Source organism: Oncorhynchus gorbuscha, linkage group LG20, assembly GCF_021184085.1.
Source record: "Oncorhynchus gorbuscha isolate QuinsamMale2020 ecotype Even-year linkage group LG20, OgorEven_v1.0, whole genome shotgun sequence".
In the NCBI taxonomy this organism is placed as follows: domain Eukaryota; kingdom Metazoa; phylum Chordata; class Actinopteri; order Salmoniformes; family Salmonidae; genus Oncorhynchus; species Oncorhynchus gorbuscha.
This window is the reverse complement of record NC_060192.1, coordinates 37,479,628-37,503,308: the sequence shown is the minus strand read 5'-3', so window position 1 is coordinate 37,503,308 and position 23,681 is coordinate 37,479,628. Positions and strand designations below refer to the sequence as shown.

The 23,681-nt window shown below is 41.9% G+C and overlaps 1 protein-coding gene across 1 annotated transcript in view; it reads left to right on the top strand.

Moving 5' to 3' along the window:
• The window catches only part of supt20 (SPT20 homolog, SAGA complex component), a 62,820-nt gene that overhangs the window by 36,158 nt on the left and 2,981 nt on the right, over positions 1 to 23,681 (top strand). Inside the window, 4 exon segments of the mRNA XM_046318084.1 lie at positions 1,571 to 1,626; positions 3,739 to 3,849; positions 5,583 to 5,670; positions 10,578 to 10,657. Coding sequence (XP_046174040.1) covers positions 1,571 to 1,626; positions 3,739 to 3,849; positions 5,583 to 5,670; positions 10,578 to 10,657 — 335 coding nt within the window.

Sequence of the window (23,681 nt, the reverse complement as noted above, 5' to 3'; positions counted from 1 at the left end):
AACACTCTGCCTACCACAGAGACTGGATACAACACTCTGCCTACCACAGAGACTGATACAACACTCTGCCTACCACAGAGACTGATGCAACACTCTGCCTACCACAGAGACTGATGCAACACTCTGCCTACCACAGAGACTGATGCAACACTCTGCCTACCACAGAGACTGATGCAACACTCTGCCTACCACAGAGACTGATGCAACACTCTGCCTACCACAGAGACTGATGCAACACTCTGCCTACCACAGAGACTGATGCAACACTCTGCCTACCACAGAGACTGATGCAACACTCTGCCTACCACAGAGACTGATGCAACACTCTGCCTACCACAGAGACTGATGCAACACTCTGCCTACCACAGAGACTGATGCAACACTCTGCCTACCACAGAGACTGATGCAACACTCTGCCTACCACAGAGACTGATGCAACACTCTGCCTACCACAGAGACTGATGCAACACTCTGCCTACCACAGAGACTGATGCAACACTCTGCCTACCACAGAGACTGATGCAACACTCTGCCTACCACAGAGACTGATGCAACACTCTGCCTACCACAGAGACTGATGCAACACTCTGCCTACCACAGAGACTGATGCAACACTCTGCCTACCACAGAGACTGATGCAACACTCTGCCTACCACAGAGACTGATGCAACACTCTGCCTACCACAGAGACTGATGCAACACTCTGCCTACCACAGAGACTGATGCAACACTCTGCCTACCACAGAGACTGATGCAACACTCTGCCTACCACAGAGACTGATGCAACACTCTGCCTACCACAGAGACTGATGCAACACTCTGCCTACCACAGAGACTGATGCAACACTCTGCCTACCACAGAGACTGATGCAACACTCTGCCTACCACAGAGACTGATGCAACACTCTGCCTACCACAGAGACTGATGCAACACTCTGCCTACCACAGAGACTGATGCAACACTCTGCCTACCACAGAGACTGATGCAACACTCTGCCTACCACAGAGACTGATGCAACACTCTGCCTACCACAGAGACTGATGCAACACTCTGCCTACCACAGAGACTGATGCAACACTCTGCCTACCACAGAGACTGATGCAACACTCTGCCTACCACAGAGACTGATGCAACACTCTGCCTACCACAGAGACTGATGCAACACTCTGCCTACCACAGAGACTGATGCAACACTCTGCCTACCACAGAGACTGATGCAACACTCTGCCTACCACAGAGACTGATGCAACACTCTGCCTACCACAGAGACTGATGCAACACTCTGCCTACCACAGAGACTGATGCAACACTCTGCCTACCACAGACTGATGCAACACTCTGCAGAGACTGATGCAACACTCTGCCTACCACAGAGACTGATGCAACACTCTGCCTACCACAGAGACTGATGCAACACTCTGCCTACCACAGAGACTGATGCAACACTCTGCCTACCACAGAGACTGATGCAACACTCTGCCTACCACAGAGACTGATGCAACACTCTGCCTACCACAGAGACTGATGCAACACTGCCAGCTGTCTCATCATGTGTGTTTGTTTCCCCAGGGAGTCCATTTGGTTTGAACACTAGTCCAGGCCTTAGACCCCTCAACCTGCTACAGGTACCACTTCCTCCTCCCCTCCTCTCTTGCTCTCTCCCTCCTCCACCCCTCCTCTCTCTCTCTCTCCCCCTCCTCCTCTCTCTCGGTCTCTCTCTCCCTCCTCCTCCTCCTCTCCCTCCTCCTCCTCTCTCTCTCTCCCTCCTCCTCTCTCTCTCTCCCTCCTCCTCCTCTCTCTCTCTCCCTCCTCCTCCTCTCTCTCTCTCCCTCCTCCTCCTCTCTCTCTCTCCCCCCCCTCCTCTCTCTCTCTCCCTCCTCTCTCTCGCTCTCCCTCCTCCTCCCCTCCTCTCTCTCTCCCTCCTCCTCGCTCTCTCTCTCCCTCCTCCTCCCCTCCTCTCTCTCTCCCTCCCTCCTCCCCTCCTCTCTCTCTCCCTCCTCCTCCCTCCTCTCTCTCTCCCTCCTCCTCTCCCTCCTCTCTCTCCCTCCTCCTCCCTCTCTCCTCCTCTCTCCCCTCCTCCTCTCTCTCCCTCCTCCTCCCCTCCTCCTCTCTCTCCCTCCCCTCCTCCTCCTCTCTCTCCCTCCTCCTCCCCTCCTCTCTCTCTCCCTCCTCCTCCCCTCCTCTCTCTCTCCCTCCTCCTCCCCTCTCTCTCCCTCCTCCTCCCCTCTCTCTCCCTCCTCCTCCCCTCCTCTCTCTCTCTCCCTCCTCCTCCCCTCCTCTCTCTCTCTCCCTCCTCTCTCGCTCTCTCTCCCTGCTCCTCCCCTCCTCTCTCTCCCTGCCCCCTCCTCTCTCGCTCTCTCTCCCTCCTCCTCCCCTCCTCTCTCTCTCTCCCTCCTCTCTCTCCCTCCTCTCTCTCCCTCCTCCTCCCCTCCTCTCTCTCTCTCTCTCTCTCTCTCTCTCTCTCTCTCTCCCTCCTCCTCCCCTCTTCTTCACACTGTGACAAAGGGCTGAATCCCAAACTTGAGATCTAACCTTCTGTCTCTCCTCCTCCCCCATCTCTCTCCTCCCCATCTCTCTCCTCCCCCTTCCTCCCTCCTCTTCCTCCTCCCCCATCTCTCTCCTCCCCCTCACTTCCTCCTCCCCCTCCCTCTCCCCCTCCATTCCTCCTCCTCCCCCATCTCTCTCCCCCGCCTCCTCCTCCTCCCCATCTCTCTCCCCCTCCTCCTCCCCACCTCTCTCCTCCTCCCCATCTCTCTCCCCCTCCTCTTCCTCCTCCCTCATCTCTCTCCCCCTCCTCTTCCTCCTCCCTCATCTCTCTCCCCTCCTCTTCCTCCTCCCTCATCTCTCTCCCCCTCCTCTTCCTCCTCCCTCATCTCTCTACCCCTCCTCTTCCTCCTCCCCCATCTCTCTACCCCTCCTCTTCCTCCTCCCCCATCTCTCTACCCCTCCTCTTCCTCCTCCCCCATCTCTCTACCCCTCCTTCCTCCTCCCCCATCTCTCTCCCCCTCCTTCCTCCTCCCCCATCTCTCTCCCCTCCTCTTCCTCCTCCCCATCTCGCTCCTCCTCACCCATCTCTCTCCCCCTCCTCTTCCTCCTCCCCATCTCTCTCCCCCTCCCTCCTCCCCCATCTCTCTCCCCCATCTCTCTCCCCCTCCCTCCTCCTCCACCTCCCCCTACTCTCTCCCCCTCCCTCTTCATCCCTCATCTCTCTCCCTCCTCCTCCTCCCATCATCTCTCTCCTCCTCCTCCCTCATCTCTCTCCCCCTCCCTCCTCATCCTCCTCCCTCATCTCTCTCCCTCCTCCTCCTCCCTCATCTCTCTCCCTCCTCCTCCTCTTCCTCCCCTCCCTCCTCCTCCTCCCCCATCTCTCTCCCCCTCCCTCCTCCCCCTCCCCCATCTCTCTCCCCCTCGCTCCTCCCCCTCCCCCATCTCTCTCCCCCTCCCTCCATCTCTCCCCCTCCCCTTCCTCCTCCCCATCTCTCTCCCCCTCCTCTTCCTCCTCCCCCATCTCTCTCCCCTTCCCTCCTCCCCCTCCCCTACTCTCTCCTCCCCCTCCTCTTCTTCCTCCCCCATCTCTCTCCCCCTCCCTCCTCCTCCCCATCTCTCTCCCCCCCTCCCCCATCTCTCTCCTCCCCCTCCTCTTCTTCCTCCCCCATCTCTCTCCTCCCCCTCCTCTTCCTCCTCCCCCATCTCTCTCCCCCTCCCCCATCTCTCTCCTCCCCCATCTCTCCCTCCAGATCCCTACAGGTCCTCTGATCTTTAACTCTCTGCAGCAGCAGCAGCTCTCCCAGTTCTCTCCTCAACAGAGTCAGTCTGCTACGTCTAGCCCACAGCAGCAAGGAGACATGGTATGACACACACCTTCTGCCTCAGTCAGTCTGCTACGTCTAGCCCACAGTAACCTCGTCCAAAGGCTATTGTTCACAGCACATGTACACTACCGGTCAAAATTTTAGAAGACCTTCTCATTCCAGTTTTTCTTTATTTTTCTTTTCTTTCTTTATTTTAACTATTTTCTACATTGTAGAATCATAGTGAAAAACTATGAAATAACACATATGGAATCATGTAGTAACCAAAAAAAGTGTAAAACAAATGAAAATATATTTTATATATGAGATTCTTCAAATAGCCACCACCTTTGCCTTGATGACAGCTTTGCACGCTATTGACATTCTCCTAACCAGCTTCACCTGGAATGCTTTTCCAACAGTCTTGAAGGAGTTCCCACATATGCTGAGCACTTGTTGGCAGCTTTTCCTTCACTCTGAGGTCCAACTCATCCCAAACCATCTCAATTGGGTTAAGGTCGGGTGATTGTGGAGGCCAAGTCATCTGATGCAGCATTCCATCACTCTCCTTGGTCAAATACCCCTTACACAACCTGGAGGTGTGTTGGGTCATTGTCCTGTTGAAAAACAAATGATAGTCCCACTAAGTGCAAACCAGATGGGATGGTGTATTGCTGCAAAATGCTGTGGCAGCCATGCTGGTTAAGTGTGTCTTGAATTCTAAATAAATCACAGACGGTGTCACCAGCAAAACACCTCCACACCATTACACCTCTTCCTCCATGCTTCACGGTGGGAACCACACATGCGGAGATCATCCATTCACGTACTCTGCGTCTCACAAAGACGGAACCAAAAATCTCACATTTGGACTCATCAGATCAAAGGACAGATTTCCACCGGTCTAATGTCCATCGCTCGTGTTTCTTGGCCCAAGCACGTCTCTTCTTCTTATTGGTGTCTTTTAGTAGTGTTTTGTTTGCAGCAATTTGACCATGAAGATCTGATTCACAAGATCTTCTCCTCTGAACAGTTGATGTTGAGATGTCTGTTACTTGAATTCTGTGAAGCATTTATTTGGGCTACAATTTCTGAGGTGCAATTAACTCGTATGAACTTATCCTCTGCAGCAGAGGTAACTCTGGGTCTTCCTTTCCTGTGGCGGTCCTCATGAGAGCCAGTTTCATCATAGCGTTTGATGGTTTTTGCGGCTGCACTTTAAGAAACTTTCTAAGTTCTTGAAATTTTCCGTATTGACTGACCTTCATGTCTCAAACTAGTGATAGACTGTTGTTTCTCTTTGCTTATTTGAGCTGTTCTTGCCATAATACGGACTTGGTATTTTACCAAATAGGGCTGTCACCCCTACCTTGTTATTGGCTCAAACGCATTAAGAAGGAAAGAAATTCCACAAATTAACTTTTAACAAGGCACACCTGTTAATTGAAATGCATTCCAGGTGACTACCTCATGAAGCTGGTTGAGAGAAAGCCAAGAATGTGGAGCTGTCATCAATGCAAAGGGTGGCTACTTTGAAGAATCTCAAATATAAAATCTATTTTTATTTGTTTAACACTTGTTTTGGTTACTATGATGATTCCATATGTGTTATTCCATAGTTTTTATGTCTTCTACAATGTAGAAAATAGTATAAAATAAAGAAAAACCCTTGAATCTAAAACTTTTGAATGGTAGTGTAAGTAGTGATATTAAGCCCACAGCAACAGACACACAGTACGACACACATCTTTCTCTGTGGTGATGACCTCTAACCTCTGCCCTGGTTTTAGGGTGATCAGGGGTCAGACCAGGGTGCTCAACAGACTGCTGTCATCAACCTGACTGGAGTAGGAAGCTTTAAGTCCCCACAGACAGCAGGTAGGACACACACACTCTAATACACACTCTGCTTCTGTTTCTCTCTCTCGCTCTCTCTCTCTGTCTCTCTGTTGCTCTCTCTGTCGCTCTCTCTCTCTGTCGCTCTCTCTCTCTGTCGCTCTCTCTCTGTCGCTCTGTCGCTCTCTCTCCCTGTCACTCTCTCTCCCTGTCACTCTCTCTCCCTGTCGCTCTCTCTCTCCCTGTCGCTCACTCTCTCTCTCTCTCTGTCGCTCTCTCTCCCTCTCTCTCTCCCTGTCGCTCTCTCTCTCCCTGTCGCTCTCTCTCTCTGTCGCTCTCTGTCGCTCTCTCTCTGTCGCTCTCTCTGTCGCTCTCTCTCTCTGTCGCTCTCTCTCCCTGTCGCTCTCTCTCTCCCTCTCTCTCTCCCTGTCGCTCTCTCTCCCTCTCTCTCTCTCCCTGTCGCTCTCTCTCTCTCTCTCTCTCTCTCTCTCTCTCCCTGTCGCTCTCTCTCTCTCTCTCTGTCGCTCTCTCTCTGTCGCTCTCTCTCTGTCGCTCTCTCTCTGTCGCTCTCTCTCTGTCGCTCTCTCTCTGTCGCTCTCTCTCTCTGTCGCTCTCTCTCTGTCGCTCTCTCTCTGTCGCTCTGTCGCTCTCTCTCTCTGTCGCTCTCTGTCGCTCTGTCGCTCTCTCTCTGTCTCGCTCTCTCTCTGTCTCTCTCTCTCTCTGTCGCTCTCTGTCTCTGTCGCTCTCTGTCTCTGTCTCTGTCGCTCTCTGTCTCTGTCGCTCTCTCTCTGTCTCTCTCTCTCTCTGTCTCTCTGTCGCTCTCTGTCTCTCTGTCGCTCTCTGTCTCTCTGTCGCTCTCTCTCTCCCTGTCGCTCTCTCTCTCTGTCGCTCTCTGTCGCTCTCTGTCGCTCTCTGTCTCTCTCTCTGTCGCTCTCTGTCTCTCTCTCTGTCGCTCTCTGTCTCTCTCTCTGTCGCTCTCTGTCTCTGTCTCTCTGTCGCTCTCTCTCTCTCTCTCTGTCGCTCTCTCTCTCTGTCTGTCTCTGTCTCTCTGTCGCTCTCTGTCTCTGTCTCTGTCGCTCTCTCCCTCTCCCTCTCGCTCTCTCTCTCTGTCTCTCTCTCGCTCTCTGTCTCTGTCTCTCTGTCGCTCTCTCTCTCCCTGTCGCTCTCTCTCCCTGTCGCTCTCTCTCTCTGTCTCTCTCTCTGTCTCTCTCTCTCTGTCGCTCTCTGTCTCTCTCTCTCTGTCGCTCTCTGTCTCTGTCTCTCTGTCGCTCTCTCTCTCTTTCTGTCTCTGTCTCTCTGTCGCTCTCTGTCTCTGTCTCTGTCGCTCTCTCTCTCCCTGTCGCTCTCTCTCTCTGTCTCTCTCTCGCTCTCTCTCTGTCGCTCTCTGTCTCTGTCTCTCTGTCGCTCTCTCTCTCCCTGTCGCTCTCTCTCCCTGTCGCTCTCTCTCTCTGTCGCTCTCTCTCTCTGTCGCTCTCTCTCTCTCTCTCTGTCGCTCTCTCTGTCGCTCTCTCTCTCTCTGTCGCTCTCTCTCTCTGTCGCTCTCTGTCTCTGTTGCTCTCTCTGTCGGTCTCTGTCTCTGTCGCTCTCTGTCTCCCTCTCTCTCTCTGTCGCTCTCTCTCTCTGTCGCTCTCTGTCTCTGTCTCTCTGTCGCTCTCACTCTCGCTCTCTCTCTCCCTGTCGCGCTCTCTCTCTCCCTGTCGCGCTCTCTCTCTCCCTGTCGCGCTCTCTCTCTCCCTGTCGCTCTCTCTCCCTCCGTCGCTTACACAATCGCTCTCTCTTTATAAATGTTTTACTCTTTCACCAGTCAAACTGATAACAACCAGACATTACTGATGTGTTATCAAATGTAGGACTGTAGCACTGACCCAACGGTGACAAGTTCATAGTTCAAAAGCAATGTGTTAAGTGCAACATTTACCATAAACCTCTTTGAGTAGTAAACTGAGCAATACGTAAATAGTTGCCTCTTTACGAGGCACATGGTTAAGTAAAAGTCCCTCACTGTAGATCTCATACACAATATATACAAAAGTATGTGGACACCCCTTCACATTTAGTGGATTCTGTTATTTCAGGAACACCCATTTCTGATAGGTGTATCAAATCGAGAACACGGCCATGCAATCTCCATAGACAAACATTGGCAGTAGAATGGTCTTACTGAAGAGCTCAGTGACTTTCAACGTGGCACCTTCATAGGATGCCACCTTTTTACAAAAAGTAAATTAGTCAACTTTCTGCCCTGCTAGAGCTGCCCCCGGTCAACTGTAAGTGCTGTTGTTGTGAAGTGGAAATGTCTTGGAGAAACAACGGCTCAGCCTCTAAGTGGCAGGCCATACAAGCTCACAGAACGGGACCGCCGAGTGTGTAATCGTCCGTCATTGGTTGTTCTCACTACCGAGTTCCAAACTACCACTGGAAGCAACGTCAGCACAGGAACCGTTAGTCGGGAGCTTCATGAAATGGGTTTCCATGGCCGAGCAGTGGCGCACAAGCCTAAGATCACCATGCACAATGCCAAGCGTCGTCTGGAGTGGTGTAAAGCTCTCCGCCATTGGACTCTGGAGCAGTGGAAACGCCTTCTCTGGAGTGATAAATCACGCTTCACCATCTGGCAGTCCTGACGGACGAATCTGGGTTTGGCGGATGCCAGGAGAACGCTACCTGCCCTAATGCATAGTGTCAACTGTTAAGTTTGGTGGAGGAGGAATAATGGTCTGGGGCTGCTTTTCATAGTTCGGGCCCCTTAGTTCCAGTGCAGTAAAATCTTACCACTACAGCATAGACAATTCTACATTCTAGACAATTCTGTTCTTCCAACTTTGTGGCAACAGTTTGGGGAAGGCCCTCTGGGTTCGAGCCCAGGCTCTGTCGCAGCCGGCCGCGACCGGGAGGTCCGTGGGGCGACGCACAATTGGCCCAGCGTCGGAGGGTTTGGCCGGTAGGGAAATCCTTGTCTCATCGCGCACTAGCGACTCCTGTGGCGGGCCGGGCGCAGTGCAGGGGCACGGTGTTTCCTCCAACATATTGGTGCGGCTGGCTTCCGGTTTGGATGCGCGCTGTGTTAAGAAGCAGTGCGGCTTGGTTGGGGGTTGGAGGACGCATGACTCTCGACCTTCGTCTCTTCCGAGCCCGTACGGGAGTTGTAGCGATGAGACAAGATAGTAAGTACTAAAAACAATTGGATACTACCAAATTGGGTCGAAAAAAGGGGATAAAATTCAAAAATGGTTTGTCAAAAACGGTGTGGAAGAACTTAACTGGCCTGCACAGAGCCCTGACCTCAACCCCATGGAACACCATTTGGATGTATTGGAATGCAGATTGTGAGCCAGGCCTAGTCGCCAAACATCAGTGCCCAACCTCACTAATGCTGTTGTGGCTGAATAGCCGCAAGTCCCCGCAGAAATCTTCCAACATTTAGTGAAACGCCTTCCCAGAAGAGTGGAGGACTGCAGCGAATGCCCATGATTTTGGAAGGAGATGTTCCACAAGCAGGTGTCCACATACTTTTGGTCATGTAGTGTATCAGTGTCTCACTGTAGATCAAAACCTGATAATCTATTTACGACAGTAGAAAAACATCAGACCAGTCACTCTGTTCTGCTCTGTTCTGTAGTGTGTTTGTAAAGTAACCTGTCAAAGGTCAAACTGATGTAATAAGTCAAAGGTCAAACTACACTCCCCCTTCCCCCCCCACTTCTCTGCTACATTCTCTCCTTGTTTTGTTTCTGTTTCCTCCCAACCCACCCTCCTTTTTTCCCTCCGTCTGTCGTCCTTCCTCATTTTCCACCCTTCCACTCCTCCTTCTGTCCTCCGCCGCTTTGTCGTCTATCCTTCTCTCCTCCCTCACCAACTGATCCTGTCCTCTACCTTTATCCCCCTGTTTTCCTTTGCTACACCCTGACCTGGCTTCATCCCCTTCTCCCTGCCCTGTCCTCCCCTGCCATCCCTAACTGCCCCCTCGTTCTCGCTCCTTCTCCCTCCCTCTTTCCATCCTCTTCCTCTCCTCCCCTCTCCTCTTCTATCCCTCCCTCTTTCCATCCTCTCTTCCTCTCCTCCATCCTCCCTCCCTCTTTCCATCCTCCCTCCCTCTTTCCATCCTCCCTCCCTCTTTCCATCCTCCCTCCCTCTTTCCATCCTCCCTCCCTCTTTCCATCCTCCCTCCTCTCTTCCTCTCCTCCATCCTTCCTCTCCATCCTCCCTCCCTCTTTCCATCCTCTCTCCTCACTTCCCCCACTTCTCCTCCCTCCCTCCTTCCCTCTTTCCATCCTCTCTCCTCCCTCCCTCCTCCTCCTTCCCTCTTTCCATCCTCCCTCTTCCTCTCCTCCTCCCTCCTCACCTCTTCTATCCCTACCTCTTTCCCTCCTTCCTCTCCCTCCTCCTCTCCCTCTCTATTTCCAACTTCCCCTCCATCCTCCCTCTTCCTTTCCTCCCTCCCTCTTTCCATCCTCCCTCCTCTCTTCCTCTCCTCCCTCCTCTCCCTCCCTATTTCCATCTTCCCCTCCATCCTCCCTCTTCCTTTCCTCCCTCCCTCTTTCCATCCTCCCTCTTTCCATCCTCTCTTCCTCTCCTCCATCCATCCTCCCTCTTTCCATCCTCCCTTCCTCTCCTCCATCCTCCCTCTCCCTCTTCCTTTCCTCCCTCTTCCTTTCCTCCCTCTCCCTTTCCTCCCTCCCTCTTCCTTTCCTCCCTCCTCCTTTCCTCCCTCCCTCTCCCTTTCCTCCCTCCCTCTTCCTTTCCTCCCTCCATCTTTCCATCCTCCCTCCATCTTTCCATCCTCCCTCCCTCTTTCCATCCTCTCTTCCTCTCCTTCCATCCTCCCTCCCTCTTTCCATCCTCCCTTCCTCTCCTCCATCCTCCCTTCCTCTCCATCCTCCCTTCCCCTCCATCCTCCCTTCCCCTCCTCCCTCCCCTCCCTCCTCTCCTCCCTCCATACTGTACTGTAGTGCTGTCCCAGTTAGGCTGTGGTCTGGATGGCTCTGGTCCCCCCCTGCCTTCTCCAAGGCTTCAGCAGCCGCAGATACAAGTAATGCACACACTCTAATATACACCTATATACATACAGACTGTATATCTATATTATACAACTATATACATAGACTGTATATCTATATATTGTATATCTATATTATACACCTATATACATACAGACTGTATATCTATATTATACAACTATATACATATACAATATATAGATATACAATCTGTATGTATAGACATGTATAATAGACTGTATATCTATATATTGTATATCTATATTATACATGTCTGTACATACAGATTGTATATCTATAGTTTACATATCTGTACATATAGACTGTATATCTATATTATACAACTATATACATAGACTGTATATCTATAATTATGCACCTATATACATACAGACTGTATATCTATATCATACATATCTATACATCTATATTATACATATCTATACATCTATATTATACATATCTATACATCTATATTATACATATTGATACATACAGACTGTATATCTATATTATACATATCTGTACATCTATATTATACATATTGATACATACAGACTGTATATCTATATTATGCACCTATATACATACAGACTGTATATCTATATCATACATATCTATACATCTATATTATACATATCTATACATCTATATTATACATATTGATACATAGACTGTATATCTATATTATACATATCTATACATCTATATTATACATATTGATACATACAGACTGTATATATATAATTATACACCTATATACAGTTGAAGTTGCAAGTTTACATACATTTAGGTTGGAGGCATTTAAACTCATTTTTCATCCACTCCACAAATTTCTTGTTAACAAACTATAGCTTTGGCAGGTCGGTTAGGACATCTACTTTGTGCATGACACAAGTCATTTTTCAAACAATTGTTTACAGACAGATTATTTCACTTATAATTCACTGTATCACAATTCCAGTGGGCCAGAAATGTACATACACTAAGTTGACTGTGCCTTTAAACAGCTTGGAAAACTCAGAAAAGGATGTCATGGCTTTAGAAGCTTCTGATATGCTAATTGATATAATTTGAATCAATTGGAGGTGTGGATGAATTTCAAGGCCTACCTTCAAACTCAGTGCCTCATTGCTTTGCATCATGGGAAAATCAAAAGAAATCAGCCAAGACTTCAGAAAAAAAATTGTAGACCTCCACAAGTCTGGTTCATCCTTGGGAGCAATTAGTAAAAAAAATAGTATACATATCTATACATACGGACTGCATATCTATAGTTTACATGTCTATGCATACGGACTGTATATCTATAGTATACATATCTATACATACGGACTGTATATCTATAGTTTACATGTCTATACATACGGACTGTATATCTATAGTATACATATCTATACATACGGACTGTATATCTATAGTATACATATCTATACATACGGACTGTATATCTATAGTATACATATCTATACTTAGACTGTATAGTTGTATTATACATGTCTATACATATGGACTGTATATCTATAGTATACATATCTATACATACGGACTGTATATCTATAGTATACATATCTATACTTAGACTGTATAGTTGTATTATACATGTCTATACATATGGACTGTATATCTATAGTATACATGTCTATACATACGGACTGTATATCTATAGTATACATATCTATACTTAGACTGTATAGTTGTATTATACATGTCTATACATATGGACTGTATATCTATAGTATACATATCTATACATACGGACTGTATATCTATAGTATACATATCTATACTTAGACTGTATAGTTGTATTATACATGTCTATACATATGGACTGTATATCTATAGTATACATATCTATACATACGGACTGTATATCTATAGTATACATATCTATACTTAGACTGTATCGTTGTATTATACATATATTTCCTTTACATAGACTGACCAGGTGAAAGCTATGACCCTTTATTGATGTCACTTGTTAAATCCACTTCAATGAGTGTAGATGAAGGGGAGGAAACAGGTTAAATAAGGGGCAAGACACAATATTTAAGTGCCTTTGAAACGGGGTACGGTAGTAGGTGCCAGGTGCACCGGTTTGAGTCAAGAACGACGCTCAACAGTTCGCCGTGTGTATCAAGAGTAGTCCACCACCCAAAGGACATCCAGCCAACTTGACTCCAATGCTTTCCACAGTTGTGTCAACATGGGCCAGTATCCCTGTGGAATGTTTTCGACACCTGGTAGAGAACATGCCCCCCCCCCGATGAATTGAGGCTGTTCTGGGGGGAAAGAGGGTGCAGACCTGCCAACATGCACACATTTTGTGTCCCGACTACGCAATTATCTGTCCATGTAAGCAGATACCGATCCTTGACTTCGGCGATGTCATTTACAAAATAGCCTCCAACACTCTACTCAGGAAACTGGATGTAGGTTATCACAGTGCCATCCATTTTGTCGTCAATGCCCCATATACTACCCACCACTGCGACCTGTATGCTCTCGTCTGCTGGCCCTCGCTACATATTCGTCGCCACACCCACTGGCTCCAGGTCATCTATAAGTCTTTGCTAGGTAAAGCACCGCCTTATCTCAGCTTACTGGTCACCATAGCATCTCCCACTCGTAGCACGCGCTCCAGCAGGTTTATCTCACTGGTCACCCCCCAAAGCCAACACTTTCTTTGGCTGCCTCTCCTTCCAGTTCAGAGCAGCTTACGGATCACTGTACCTGTACACAGCCCATCTGTAAATAGCCCACCCAACTACCTCATCCCCATATTATTATTTTTGCTCTTTTGCACCCCAGTATCTCTACCTACACATCATCATCTACATCTATCACTCCAGTGTTAATGCTATATTGTAATTATTTCACCTCTCTGGCCTATTTATTGCCTTACCTCCCTAATCTTACTACATTTGCACACACTGTACATAGATTTCTCTATTGTGTATGTTTGTTTGTGTCACTAACTCTGTGTTGTTTTTGTTGCACTGCTTTGCTTTATCTTGGCCAGGTCTCAGTTTTAAAATGAGAACTTGTTTTCCAACTGGCCTACCTGGTTAAATAAAGGTGTTCTCAACTGGCCTACCTGGTTAAATAAAGGTGTTCTCAACTAGCCTACCTGGTTAAATAAAGGTGTTCTCAACTAGCCTACCTGGTTAAATATAGGTGTTCTCAACTGGCCTACCTGGTTAAATAAAGGTGTTCTCAACTGGCCTACCTGGTTAAATAAAGGTGTTCTCAACTGGCCTACCTGGTTAAATAAAGGTGTTCTCAACTGGCCTACCTAGGTGTTCTCAACTGGCCTACCTGGTTAAATAAAGGTGTTCTCAACTGGCCTACCTGGTTAAATAAAGGTGTTCTCAACTGGCCTACCTGGTTAAATAAAGGTGTTCTCAACTGGCCTACCTGGTTAAATAAAGGTGTTCTCAACTGGTCTACCTGGTTAAATAAAGGTGTTCTCAACTAGCCTACCTGGTTAAATAAAGGTGGAATAAAAATAAACCAATACAATAAATATACAAGATCCGAGTTAAAAGTACACAAATGAATAGGGCCTGATTTTAAAAAAAATATATATTTAAAAAATGTTTTTTTTATAAAAAATAAATCCACTGAGGAAATCTAAGCTGCGGTTCTCGAGCTGCAACACACAGACATGTACGGAGTTTGTGTCAACGGACATGGAGATGAGATCCTTATTGGACGTAGCTGTCCCGTGTCTGCCCCTCCTCCTGTTTGTTGTGATGCTGAGTACCCCAACTGTCGGCTGTACGTAGCTGTCCCGTGTCTGCTCCTCCTGTTTGTTGTGATGCTGAGTACCCCGACTGTCGGCTGTACGTAGCTGTCCCGTGTCTGCTCCTCCTCCTGTTTGTTGTGATGCTGAGTTCTCCGACTGTCGGCTGTACGTAGCTGTCCCGTGTCTGCTCCTCCTCCTGTTTGTTGTGATGCTGAGTTCCCCGACTGTCGGCTGTACGTAGCTGTCCCGTGTCTGCCCCTCCTCCTGTTTGTTGTGAAGCTGAGTACCCCGACTGTCGGCTGTACGTAGCTGTCCCGTGTCTGCTCCTCCTGTTTGTTGTGAAGCTGAGTACCCCGACTGTCGGCTGTACGTAGCTGTCCCGTGTCTGCCCCTCCTCCTGTTTGTTGTGAAGCTGAGTACCCCGACTGTCGGCTGTACGTAGCTGTCCCGTGTCTGCTCCTCCTGTTTGTTGTGAAGCTGAGTACCCCGACTGTCGGCTGTACGTAGCTGTCCCGTGTCTGCTCCTCCTGTTTGTTGTGATGCTGAGTTCCCCGACTGTCTGCTGTACGTAGCTGTCCCGTGTCTGCTCCTCCTGTTTGTTGTGATGCTGAGTTCCCCGACTGTCGGCTGTACGTAGCTGTCCCGTGTCTGCTCCTCCTGTTTGTTGTGATGCTGAGTTCCCCGACTGTCTGCTGTACGTAGCTGTCCCGTGTCTGCTCCTCCTGTTTGTTGTGATGCTGAGTTCCCCGACTGTCGGCTGTACGTAGCTGTCCCGTGTCTGCCCCTCCTGTTTGTTGTGATGCTGAGTTCCCCGACTGTCTGCTGTACGTAGCTGTCCCGTGTCTGCCCCTCCTGTTTGTTGTGATGCTGAGTTCCCCGACTGTCTGCTGTACGTAGCTGTCCCGTGTCTGCTCCTCCTGTTTGTTGTGATGCTGAGTTCCCCGACTGTCGGCTGTACGTAGCTGCCCCGTGTCTTTCCCTCCTCCTGTTTGTTGTGATGCTGAGTTCCCCGACTGTCTGCTGTACGTAGCTGTCCCGTGTCTGCTCCTCCTGTTTGTTGTGATGCTGAGTTCCCCGACTGTCTGCTGTACGTAGCTGTCCCGTGTCTGCTCCTCCTCCTGTTTGTTGTGATACTCAGTTCCCCGACTGTCTGCTGTACGTAGCTGACCCGTGTCTGCCCCTCCTCCTGTTGGTTGTGAAGCTGAGTTCCCCGACTGTCGGCTGTACGTAAACACATGGACAAATCCCTTTCCGACGCCGTGTGTTGTGGAAAGGTAAACACTAATTGTTTCAAGCTAACGTTAGCGAACATAAGATGGACATTCAATGGGCTCTAAAGTGGCAGCAGTTCACTCGCATTTGCTAGTGAAACAAATTAAATTCAAATACAAAAAAATAACTGGTCGCATTTTTGCGAGTGTGATGAACATTTAATTCTGGGTTTTTGTGCTGATGTTGCTTCCGAGGCAGTTTGTAACTCAGTAGTGAGTGTTGCAACCGAGGACAGATTATTTTTACGCTCTGCGCTGAGATTAGTCTCAGTGCTCCCGTTCTGTGAGCTTGTGTGGCCTGCCAATTAGCGGCTGAGCCGTTGTTGCTCCTAGACGTTTCCACTTCCCAATAACACCACTTACAGTTGACCAGGGCAGCTCTAGCAGGGCAGAAATATGATGAACTGACTTGTTGGAAAGATGACATCCTATGACGGTGCCATGTTGAAAGTCTCCGAGCTCTTCAGTAAGACCATTCAACTGTCAATGTTTGTCTATGGAGATTGCATGGCGGTGTGTTTGATTGTTATAAACAACGGGTGTGGCGGAAATAGTTGAATCCACTAATTTGAAGGGGTGTCCACATACTTTTGTGTGTATATACTAGTGGTGGGATGGTTCACCAAACCCACGGTTCGGTACGTATTTCGGTTTTGGGGTCACATTTCGGTACAGCAGGAAAATGTAAATGCCATTCACAGTGTTGCTTGCATTGTCTGTTGGGCCACTCAAGTTTCCATGCTGTTGTTGTAACCATGTGGGAGGTGGGAATTTACGAGTTGTGAAGTCTTTCATATGATTTGAACTCGATGAGAAAATGCAGATTGGCTAATTGCCAACAAGCTGCGCCAACCATAAACTAAAAGTACAGATGACATGCTTGTAAATCAATTTTAGAGTTTTTATAAAAATGCATTTTATAGATTATAAAAAGTAATGAATGTTTTGTTGCATTTAACTGGCGAAAATGCTGTTATAGAGGCCATTTCCTTAGTAGTTGGCGTAAGAGGTCACCATGTGGGAGAAGTGGGTGCTCACGATGATAGACGAGTTTCCCCTTAGTAATTACCAGTTGGAGGAACGTGAAAGTGGCTTTTTCCCAGTCGTATGTGGTAAATTCCCACTTGGTTGCGTTGCATGACGCTTCATGACACCGCCTCCTTTGTTGCCTGGTGGGTCCGTGCTATCCGGGATCTTTGGGACGTCGCTACCACATTGAAGTTACAATGTAAAATGGTAAAGAGTTTTATTAAGGTTAGGTAACGGTAGGGGTTAAGGATATAGGGTTTAGGGTATGGACGTCCCAAGGATGCCGGATAGCACAGACCGTGCCAGATGCGCACTTGTGACTCTCATAAAGGAAGCGTGTCAACATATTTGAGGTGTTGGCAGCTGCATAGGCTATCCTCTTTGAGCGCGGCGACATATGTTAACGTTTTATCCCACAACTCTCTGTACCGTCGCGGTTGTAATCTACTGGGAAGCCTAAATGTTCCCAAACCGGAGATTTAAATGATGATGGAGGATCCTCCTGGTTTATCTGACCCATCTCTCGTCGTCATACAGAACTAGTTTGAAATACCCCAGTTAGAAGTTGTTTTATAACGCGCGTACAGGCTCTAGTTGTTTTATAACGCGCGTACAGGCTCTAGTTGTTTTATAACGCGCGTACAGGCTCTAGTTGTTTTATAACGCTACAGGCTCTAGTTGTTTTATAACGCGCGTACAGGCTCTAGTTGTTTTATAACGCGCGTACAGGCTCTAGTTGTTTTATAACGCGCGTACAGGCTCTAGTTGTTTTATAACGCGCGTACAGGCTCTAGTTGTTTTATAACGCATGTACAGGCTCTAGTTGTTTTATAACGCACGTGCAGGCGCTAGTTGTTTGAAAGGAAAAGCCAGGAATTGTTTTTTTCTTTAGCACAGATTTACTCAAGATGCATACAACGCAGTGTAGGAGTAACGGTTTTTATTTTTTTTGTTATTTTTATGTATTCAGTCTGGTTCACAGTGCGGACCAAACCGAGGTCCCCGTACCGAACCGAACGGTTCGATACCAATACATGTGGGGGCAGGGTGGCCTGGTGGTTAGAGTGTACAGGAGGCAGGGTGGCCTAGTGGTTAGAGCGTTGGACTAGTAACCGGAAGGTTGCAAGTTCAACCCCCTGAGCTGACAAGGTACAAATCTGTCGTTCTGCCCCTGAACAGGCAGTTAACCCACTGTTCCAAACTAAGAATTTGTTCTTAACTGACTTGCCTAGTTAAATTAAGGTAAAATCAAATGTTTTACCGTTGCACCCTTAATATATCCTATCTATATTATACATATCTATAGATCTACCCTCATACGAGAGACGACAGCACCAGATCCAAGTAATGCAGCAACTGTAACACACTATGTACATATTCTAGCTACAGATGTCATTATTCAGGGGCGTTAGAGCGTTGGGCCAGTAACCGAAAGGTTGCTAGATCGAATCCCTGAGCTGACGAGGTAAAAATCTGTTCGTTCTGCCCCCTGAACAAGGCAGTTAAAACCCACTGTTTCTAGGCCGTCATTGTAAATAACAATTTGTTCTTTAACTGACTTGTCTAGTTAAATAAATAAAATAACAATATTCAGATTCCACTCAAGCCACAAGCCCAAAAGTAATGCAACAACTTTTTACATAAATCACCCGGATCCCTTTAAATGCCTGCAGACAATACTCTTACCAAGAAGACTCCTCCACCTAACCTGCTCCCAAGAAATGCTATTTGGATACCATTGCACTACTAGATTATATAATACTAGATTATACACTACTAGATTATACACTACTAGATTATACACTACTAGATTATACACTACTAGATTATATAATACTAGATTATACACTACTAGATTATATAATACTATATTATACACTACTAGATTATATAATACTAGATTATACACTACTAGATTATACACTACTAGATTATACACTACTAGATTATACACTACTAGATTATACACTACTAGATTATACAATACTAGATTATACACTACTAGATTATACACTACTAGATTATATAATACTAGATTATATACTACTAGATTATACACTACTAGATTATATAATACTAGATTATACACTACTAGATTATACACTACTAGATTATACACTACTAGATTATATAATACTAGATTATACACTACTAGATTATATAATACTAGATTATACACTACTAGATTATATAATACTATATTATATACTACTAGATTATACACTACTAGATTATACACTACTAGATTATACACTACTAGATTATACACTACTAGATTATACAATACTAGATTATACAATACTAGATTATACACTACTAGATTATACAATACTAGATTATATAATACTAGATTATACACTACTAGATTATATAATACTATATTATACACTACTAGATTATATAATACTATATTATACACTACTAGATTATACACTACTAGATTATACACTACTAGATTATACACTACTAGATTATACACTACTAGATTATACACTACTAGATTATACACTACTAGATTATACACTACTAGATTATACACTACTAGATTATACACTACTAGATTATATAATACTAGATTATATAATACTAGATTATATAATACTAGATTATACACTACTAGATTATACACTACTAGATTATACACTACTAGATTATATAATACTAGATTATACACTACTAGATTATATAATACTAGATTATACACTACTAGATTATACACTACTAGATTATATACTACTAGATTATATAATACTATATTATACACTACTAGATTATACACTACTAGATTATATAATACTAGATTATACACTACTAGATTATATAATACTAGATTATACACTACTAGATTATATAATACTAGATTATACACTACTAGATTATATAATACTAGATTATACACTACTAGATTATATAATACTATATTATACACTACTAGATTATATAATACTATATTATACACTACTAGATTATATAATACTATATTATATAATACTAGATTATACACTACTAGATTATATAATACTAGATTATACACTACTAGATTATATAATACTAGATTATACACTACTAGATTATATAATACTAGATTATACACTACTAGATTATATAATACTAGATTATACACTACTAGATTATATAATACTAGATTATACACTACTAGATTATATAATACTAGATTATACACTACTAGATTATATAATACTAGATTATACACTACTAGATTATATAATACTAGATTATACACTACTAGATTATATAATACTAGATTATACACTACTAGATTATATAATACTAGATTATACACTACTAGATTATATAATACTAGATTATACACTACTAGATTATATAATACTAGATTATACACTACTAGATTATATAATACTATATTATACACTACTAGATTATATAATACTAGATTATACACTACTAGATTATATAATACTAGATTATACACTACTAGATTATATAATACTAGATTATACACTACTAGATTATATAATACTAGATTATACACTACTAGATTATATAATACTAGATTATATAATACTATATTATACACTACTAGATTATATAATACTATATTATACACTACTAGATTATATAATACTAGATTATACACTACTAGATTATATAATACTAGATTATACACTACTAGATTATATAATACTATATTATACACTACTAGATTATATAATACTAGATTATACACTACTAGATTATATAATACTAGATTATACACTACTAGATTATACACTACTAGATTATATAATACTATATTATACACTACTAGATTATATAATACTATATTATACACTACTAGATTATATAATACTAGATTATATAATACTAGATTATACACTACTAGATTATATAATACTAGATTATACACTACTAGATTATATAATACTAGATTATACACTACTAGATTATACACTACTAGATTATATAATACTATATTATACACTACTAGATTATATAATACTATATTATACACTACTAGATTATATAATACTAGATTATATAATACTATATTATACACTACTAGATTATATAATACTAGATTATATAATACTATATTATACACTACTAGATTATATAATACTAGATTATATAATACTAGATTATACACTACTAGATTATATAATACTAGATTATATAATACTAGATTATACACTACTAGATTATATAATACTAGATTATACACTACTAGATTATATAATACTAGATTATACACTACTAGATTATATAATACTAGATTATATAATACTAGATTATATAATACTAGATTATACACTACTAGATTATATAATACTAGATTATACACTACTAGATTATATAATACTAGATTATATAATACTAGATTATACACTACTAGATTATATAATACTAGATTATATAATACTAGATTATACACTACTAGATTATATAATACTAGATTATACACTACTAGATTATATAATACTAGATTATATAATACTAGATTATACACTACTAGATTATATAATACTAGATTATATAATACTAGATTATACACTACTAGATTATATAATACTAGATTATACACTACTAGATTATACACTACTAGATTATATAATACTAGATTATACACTACTAGATTATATAATACTAGATTATATAATACTAGATTATACACTACTAGATTATACACTACTAGATTATATAATACTAGATTATACACTACTAGATTATACACTACTAGATTATACACTACTAGATTATACACTACTAGATTATACACTACTAGATTATACACTACTAGATTATATAATACTAGATTATACACTACTAGATTATACACTACTAGATTATACACTACTAGATTATACACTACTAGATTATATAATACTAGATTATACACTACTAGATTATACACTACTAGATTATACACTACTAGATTATACACTACTAGATTATACACTACTAGATTATACACTACTAGATTATACACTACTAGATTATATAATACTAGATTATACACTACTAGATTATACACTACTAGATTATATACTACTAGATTATATAATACTATATTATACACTACTAGATTATACACTACTAGATTATATAATACTAGATTATACACTACTAGATTATATAATACTAGATTATACACTACTAGATTATATAATACTAGATTATACACTACTAGATTATATAATACTAGATTATACACTACTAGATTATATAATACTAGATTATACACTACTAGATTATATAATACTATATTATACACTACTAGATTATATAATACTATATTATATAATACTAGATTATACACTACTAGATTATATAATACTATATTATACACTACTAGATTATATAATACTATATTATACACTACTAGATTATATAATACTAGATTATACACTACTAGATTATATAATACTAGATTATACACTACTAGATTATATAATACTAGATTATACACTACTAGATTATATAATACTAGATTATACACTACTAGATTATATAATACTAGATTATACACTACTAGATTATATAATACTAGATTATACACTACTAGATTATATAATACTAGATTATACACTACTAGATTATATAATACTAGATTATACACTACTAGATTATATAATACTAGATTATACACTACTAGATTATATAATACTATATTATACACTACTAGATTATATAATACTATATTATACACTACTAGATTATATAATACTAGATTATACACTACTAGATTATATAATACTAGATTATACACTACTAGATTATATAATACTAGATTATACACTACTAGATTATATAATACTAGATTATACACTACTAGATTATATAATACTAGATTATATAATACTATATTATACACTACTAGATTATATAATACTAGATTATACACTACTAGATTATATAATACTAGATTATACACTACTAGATTATATAATACTAGATTATACACTACTAGATTATATAATACTAGATTATACACTACTAGATTATATAATACTAGATTATACACTACTAGATTATACACTACTAGATTATATAATACTATATTATACACTACTAGATTATATAATACTATATTATACACTACTAGATTATATAATACTAGATTATATAATACTAGATTATACACTACTAGATTATATAATACTAGATTATACACTACTAGATTATATAATACTAGATTATACACTACTAGATTATACACTACTAGATTATATAATACTATATTATACACTACTAGATTATATAATACTATATTATACACTACTAGATTATATAATACTAGATTATATAATACTATATTATACACTACTAGATTATATAATACTAGATTATATAATACTATATTATACACTACTAGATTATATAATACTAGATTATATAATACTAGATTATACAATACTAGATTATATAATACTAGATTATATAATACTAGATTATACACTACTAGATTATATAATACTAGATTATACACTACTAGATTATATAATACTAGATTATATAATACTAGATTATACACTACTAGATTATATAATACTAGATTATATAATACTAGATTATATAATACTAGATTATACACTACTAGATTATATAATACTAGATTATACACTACTAGATTATATAATACTAGATTATATAATACTAGATTATACACTACTAGATTATATAATACTAGATTATATAATACTAGATTATACACTACTAGATTATATAATACTAGATTATACACTACTAGATTATATAATACTAGATTATATAATACTAGATTATACACTACTAGATTATATAATACTAGATTATATAATACTAGATTATACACTACTAGATTATATAATACTAGATTATACACTACTAGATTATACACTACTAGATTATATAATACTAGATTATACACTACTAGATTATATAATACTAGATTATATAATACTAGATTATACACTACTAGATTATACACTACTAGATTATATAATACTAGATTATACACTACTAGATTATACACTACTAGATTATACA